The sequence below is a fragment of the Rhea americana genome, unplaced genomic scaffold, assembly GCF_003343005.1.
Source record: "Rhea americana isolate MKP2758 unplaced genomic scaffold, rheAme1 scaffold_536, whole genome shotgun sequence".
NCBI lineage: Eukaryota > Metazoa > Chordata > Aves > Rheiformes > Rheidae > Rhea > Rhea americana.
Genome location: NW_028186686.1, coordinates 97,716 through 104,499, shown reverse-complemented (window position 1 = coordinate 104,499; position 6,784 = coordinate 97,716). Strand labels below are relative to the sequence as shown.

Sequence of the window (6,784 nt, the reverse complement as noted above, 5' to 3'; positions counted from 1 at the left end):
GTTTGCTTTAGCAGTTGCTCAGCAGCCCAGCTAAACAGCTTCTGAGGAGCTGTTAGTTAAAAAACTCAAAGCCAAACTTAGATATGTTTTTTTAGGAGCCTTTAAAATGCCTGATATTCCCTAGGGTGGAAGAACTGCTCTGTTTCCAGCTTTCCTTATTGCTGTTTTCAGTGTGGCAAACGAAGGCACAGAAGCTAACGCATCTAGTAGCGCCTGCAAACCCCCTTCCTTCCCTGGACTTCAGCCTCTTCCAAGATTGTCTTGGTCAAGTCTTGGACTTTAGATAAAGTTACTAAGATCACAATGCTTAACTGCTTCATCAGAAGCTTATTCTTTTACGTGTGCTGATTAAAAAAGAAATAATGATTTTGAGCACTGTTTTTGGGCTTCTCTGGGCGGTCATCCCGTGTTTGCTTTGCATGAGAATGAAGAACTCAGGATTTTTCCTTGTACCTTTAAAGCTTGTATACCCCGCCGGCAAAAGCAGGCTACTTCATGAGCTTCCTAGCACGGCTGCTTTTTGACTGGAACTCATTAGTGGAAAAATGTAACCTTTTCTAGTGCTATGGTGATATGAGCACTAGAAATGGGGTAAAGGAATTTTAAGCTTCCTGCTGCATGTTAAAACCACGAGAAAATATTTTTCTCCTGCTTTTACCTCTCACCCTTTTCCAGTGCTTGTGCTTGCCAGGCCTTTTCAACAACCTCACACCCTGCTTCTTTTAAGCTCCTCTTTGGTCCTATTTGCCATTGTTGGGGCAATTAGCCTCTAATACATTAGAGGGGGAAGGGGAGGTAGGGGTAGGGGAGCCTTTTTTTTTTTTTTCCTCTCTCTCTCCCCAAATTCATTGCCTCAGCTGCTCCTTTTAGCTCACGCTTTATCTGCAGCTGCTGTAAGCTTGTTGCTCTCTGTTATTCCCTGCCATTTATTATTATTTACATGCGTATCACATCAAAAGCTGTGCCTACATTTAGTTCATAATGCTTTGCACTTGCAATGTTTGTCATTTAGATAGCTGGAGCTTCCAGCAGAAGTACTTGTTGTATTGTCCCTAAATGGATGAGGAAGGAGAAGAGGAGGCTCTTTAAAGGCAGTTGAAAACTTGCTGTGGACAGTCCTGGAAGGTATTCTTAGCTGTGGAGCTCAACTCCTGTTTAGGTCAGAAATCTGTGCATGAATTACAGATGTGAGTTGGTTGTGACTTTAGAAGATCTGTGCTCAACAGCTATGTATGCTTAGAGATGGCCACCAGGATGTTGGACTGGCTTGTGTCCTTCTGCCCTTCTGGGTGTCTGCCAGCTCAGTCGGGTCACCCGTCAATGGAAAATGCTGCTTCTTCCCTGTTGCATCTTCAGTTTCTCTCTTGGACATGGCTCTGGATTAATTGTATTTAAATAACTCCAAGGATTTTTCTTTTTTTACATTTATGATATGTTTTCTCTCATGTGGGTGATATTTTTTTTTCCTCCAGTCAGTCCTATTAAAACTGTAACCCCTGAAAGCGGATTACGATGACATCTAACATTTGTTCTGTTTGTACTTCAGGCTGAGGTCAAACAAACAAACAAAGCAATCATTATGTTGTAGCATTCTTCCTTAATGAGCACATTAAAATCTACTCCGAGCTGCAGGATCGCTGCAGGATCGGTTGTGAGGAGAAGGGGGAAACATGGAACTCCAAGCACTGTCTTTTTCAAGCAATCGATAGGAAAATAATAGACTAAAAGGATACATAAGGACTTTGGTAGGAAATAAATGGTACTGTGCTGTTGACGGAAAAAGCTCTTGGCAGAAGGTTTGTTGTGACTGTTTCTGTGGCTTAGAAAGGCATTTCCTACAGACTGGACTAACCATGAAAAATGTCTCTGCTTTTAGGAGTTGAAGGCATTCAGTGGAGTCTTCCCGGGGAAGATGTCGTCTTTGACAATGGAAGCCYGTTGTCTGGACAAAAGAGGAAGTTTCTTTAAGGTAAATGGGATATTTGATTTATTTCAGTAATTAGGAGGATTCATTTACTTTGGAGTGCTAGATTGCTTATTTTCTCTCTAGCAGCTGTAAAGAGCCTTAGTGTCTGTGACAAAAAAAAAAAAAAAAAAAAGTCTCCAAGTCCTGAGAAAATGTATTATTTTTAACTGTCTCTGGGTTTTGTATCTTAGTAGACCAACGCAAAACATAAAGCACATGAGTTTCTGTGCAACTAGTGCCGCAGAAAGTGCAACAGAGTCTGTGATACATAGCAAATCTTTTTGGTAAAGTGGGAAGCATTTTGCTGAGGATCTTTTTTTTACAGATTTTATTTGAGGTTAGATTGGCATCCAGTTACTTTGTGTGCATATGGTTTTCCTGTACACTGAATAGAGTATCTGATACAAAAGGGCTTGTGTCTTTCTTTGCAGCTGGTGCTGAGAATATAAGCTTTATTACACACAGACATAACATGATCAAAGCTTTCATAAACTGGATTTGTCTAGTTTAAAGTTGTATCATTACTGGATTAGTTTTACTTGGAGAGGGAGTTCTTTGTTTTTGTGTTGTCCAAACACAAAAATACTGACATATATATATACACTGGGACTACAAAGACAGTCAGGTTTTTTATTATTCATTCATTAAAGTATTTAAGCATAAGTGAACTTCATTTAAAACCAACAAGATACTGGTGCCTAGCTCACCGCAGTACTCTCAGAAATCCAGCAAGGTTCRTGTCTGTGTCTGCAAGTGCCTAAATACTTTAGAGGAACCTAATCCTTCCTTCCTTAATATACTTCGCCCAGCTTCCTGGGTCATACAGGCACTGAGAGTTAGTGGTTCTGTTCTGCATTTCACAGGCTTCCACAGAGAAAACAGCAATAGTTTTCACTAGGTGTTCTTATACTCTGAGTGCTGTTTGAGATGTCATGTGGCTTGCAGCACACCTATTACACTCTATTTTGGTGAGAAATGGTTTCAGGTGAGAGCCTTTCCATTTTCTCTCAGTCCCATCCTGCATCACAGAACAGAGCTGAAGTATGGTAATGCATGAGATGGGCCAAGAAACTTGACGTGTAACATACAGACTCCTTGCCTGACACCCTGGGAAACACCTGCGTGTACAGCAGCGGTGGAGGCCTCATCAGATTTGCAGTAGTGCTCAGCCGCATGAAGGTAGGGCTCTGGCACAAAGCATCTTTTTCCCCTCAAATACCCCCTGGAATTCTTTAGAAATACATTTTTCTCTGGGTATTAACTTTGCTTCTTTTCCCAGTATTCTCTGTGGAGTTAAATTGCATGATTGGCCCCAGATCTGAGCACGACCAGTAGCTTAGCTCAGGCATGAGTGATCACACTGTAAAAGCAAACACAGGTTACTGTGTCCTCAATTCTGCTACCTGCTCTGTGCAAGTTGTTCCARCTTGGAAGGATGTATCAGAGGTTTTTCTGTGCTGCGGTGAGCTAACTTTTCCAGGGTGACATGGGAATTCATGTTAGTTCTTTTATGTGGTAAGGTGGAGAGGCTTTGGAGAACTGTCAGATCTCAAGTTGCATCTCCACTGCAAATGGCAGAGGTGGGGTGGGGGTTATCAGTATGGTTTTCAAAAGACCACTAAATGCCATTAACTGTGTTTCATTTATGTACAACGAGGAAAGTCTGGACACAGGGCTCAAGTTAATGGCAGAGAAGACTGTGGTTAACATTTTCTTCCAGAAACTATTTGTTGTGCAGCGAGGTTAACAAAACCTTCCTGTGCACCGTGTGAGTACAGCTGCAGACACCGTATACTCCTAGAGAGCAGGGCAGGGAGAGTGCCGCCCAGGCGGTGCCACTCAGTGGAAGCAAAGTGCAGTGTCCTACCCCTGCCAGGGGGCTATGTGCATATTTTTCAGAGCTGTTATGGGGAAGAGAGAAAACTGTCATGTGGTTTGGTGTCAAGGTTATATACGACAAAGCTAAAGATGCCTGTTCTGCGCTAGCATTTTGCTGTTAGCGTAATGTCAGGGTCATAGTGACTGCCTTGTGAGGCAAAGATTTGCTCTAAGGAGTGACAAAAAAAAGTTACAGATGCTTCTGAGCACTGGATTACCTTATCTAGAGTTCACCTGCAGCTGCCCATCCTGCAAAAGATGTTGCTCTTTGTTGCCATCTCAGCTTGTATTAAGGAAAAGAATACCAGTCTTCCTCTAGCATTCCGGTCAAGTTGATTGAACAGTCAAAGCTTTAAGCAGTGGCGAGCAGCTGCCACTTTGCTGATTCTTCTTCTTAGCTTCTGCGTCTCCTGTGGTACCACTGTGTGCCCCCAGGCTGTGCTCCGTGTGTCTCGGGTATTGCTGTCTCCGATCCCTGTGATCCTGAATGGCTGAAAGGTCTCTCCATTATCTGAATTTCACCTTAATTCTGTCTTTTTTCTTTTTTTTTCTGTTCTTTCTAGCAGATAGACCAAAAAAACCCTCGTATTAGGCTATGGGTAAAAGGGAACAAGGCAACTGTGCCTAGTATCACAGCTGTAATCACTACCAAAGGAGTGCGTAGGACCACTATTCAGGCCAGCGGCTTCGTAGTACAGTTATAGTGACACATGCATGTACTGAAATGCCCAGTTAATACATTGCATGTTCTCTTTATCTTGAGGCAATCTTACCAGGCCAGTCTTTAAGAAACGAAAGCTTGGTGCTGCAGTGATTAATTATTTTCCTCTTTGGCTCACTCTGAGTTTCATGTGGTCAGCAGTAAGCAGGAGTCATCTGGGACAGAAACCACTTCACGATTTTGCAATACACTTTTGTTATGTCCTGTTTCTCATAAGCACAAACATTACCTTGTTCGTTGGCAGTCCTCAGCTGTACGGAGTGAATGGTCATACTTTCGAGTCATAGCACAAAACTATTTCAATTGTGAAGAACATTTCTAGATTGTCACTTGTGTGTCTGCTGAGGCAGTAATGATGTCAGTGGAACTGCAAGCAAGTGTCCAAGTCATTTTCTGTAGTTCATTGATTTTTTCACCTTCAAGTACCCTCTTGGGTGGTATATAAACGCTGAAATGGCAATTTTGTGTACCACCTGATGTCATGGATGGAGTTACTCAAAACAATTAGGACAACAGTAGGCCATAGCATTTTCATGATGCCAAGCTGTTTTAAGGCTGGAATAGAGTCAGCTGAGAAATTCTGAGGTTGATCTAAGTTTTCCTAGGGACAGCCTGGTAGGGGAATGACCTGAAGAACAGTGGGAATAAAAGATGCTTCAGAGGTATCTTTTCAGGCTTCTCATCCTCTTCTAAGATCATGAGAACGATTACTTTGGCTCTGAGATGGATGGGCTAGTAAAGAAGGCACTTCACCCATCAGATTTTTCTATATGCATTATTTAATTTTTTTTTTGTTGTTTGGGGGGTATTCTTTAGATGCAGATGTTTTTTCTTGTTTCCCTTTGTATTTTGGAGACCTGGTAATTAAGAGAGATCCTGTTACCTGTGCTTTGGAATGTTCTCCAGGTGTTCTCCAGGATTATGTGTGTAGAGTACTTCTGCATATGGCTCTTGTACTGTACATGGTAATTTACAGTTGCCCAAAATACCTTTAGTGTGCTGGGCTACAATTTATCAGGGCACTTTAAGAGCTAATGAAAAGTATCTTGCTATTCTCAGTAACTTTTACTAGGAAATTCATTGGCACATATTAATGGGAAACACTGACTTGCTGTTTCTTCTTGGTTGTACTTAAATAGTCCCCATTGCTGTAGCTTCTAACCATCTCTTTGTTTTTTCCCACATTCATTCTTTCAACCATTAGTATGCTAGGAAAAGACTATTGTCCCCATTTTACAAAGAGTGAAGGCTTGTGTTTTTAGAGGCCAAATTCTGCCAAGTCTTTAAATGTAGTACTTGATGAAGGCTCAGAGCCAGCAAGTAGCAAAAGGGAAGCAAAGAGTTTAGGCTGAGTAATTGCCTGAATTGCCAGTGGTTACAGAGGGAGACTGTGGTGAAGCAAGGAACTGGATGTATGTCTCTGACAAACATCCTTTTCACTGAATCATCCTTCTCATCAAAATATTATTAAGTTCCAAACCGTACTAAACTGACATCTGAATTGTTATACTATTAATGSTTTTCTGTCCTAAAATCAAGCATCAGCTAAAACTGTGTTGCTTACTGATGAATAAGATCCTGAATAATGTGAGTATGCTTGGAAATTCACTTGCAAAATAATCAGAAAGTGGAGCCACGTATCAAAATATTTAATTGTATACAAGCATTTGAACAAGTCCAGAAATAGTGTTCCCAGTTTGGCTTGTGCCTCTGGCGCTCTGCCAGCTCCACGCACAGGGTGCTCTTTGAGAGTTGCTATGTTCTGCTTATCAAAACAGGAAGGCAAAGACGAGATGCCAAATAGGATACAGGGCTCCAGCAAGAATGAAAAATGAGATGCTGACAGGAAGAGGGGTAAGTGCTGGGGTGCGTTTGTCCTGTCAGACACTGATCCCAGTTGTCTTCAGCCCACATGCCCTCTCCAGATCGGAGATGCTGATCTCACCTTTCTCTTTCTCACCTTTTCTCTTGAGCTGTTGTAAAAGACAGAACTTAAACTCTCAGCAATGGTCATCTCCATTGTCTCTTTTAGTACACTTTTGAGAAATGTGCGGTTTAATTCACTCAAGCTTATTTGCATTTCAATATAGAAAACAAGGATTCAATTGCCATGCGGCAATGGATGAATGATTTTCTAAAATGTTGCGCAGCAGTAATCAGGTCTAAGCCACCTGTCATCCTCTTAAGATTGAGAAACTTTGGATGAATTAAAAGACCCG

The 6,784-nt window shown here is 41.7% G+C and overlaps 1 protein-coding gene across 3 annotated transcripts in view; it reads left to right on the top strand.

Moving 5' to 3' along the window:
• The first annotated feature begins 1,775 nt into the window (after positions 1-1,775).
• The window catches only part of RIN2 (Ras and Rab interactor 2), a 48,517-nt gene continuing 43,508 nt past the window's right edge, over positions 1,776-6,784 (top strand). Inside the window, exons 1-2 of one of the 3 annotated variants that reach the window (XM_085318453.1) lie at positions 1,776-1,796; positions 1,877-1,969. In XM_085318453.1, coding sequence (XP_085174579.1) covers positions 1,913-1,969 — 57 coding nt within the window. In that variant the 5' untranslated portion in view covers positions 1,776-1,796; positions 1,877-1,912. Of the gene's footprint in view, positions 1,797-1,876; positions 1,970-3,128; positions 3,146-6,784 lie in introns of those variants that run through there. The other 2 variants (XM_085318457.1, XM_085318454.1) reach the window with 2 other exon arrangements.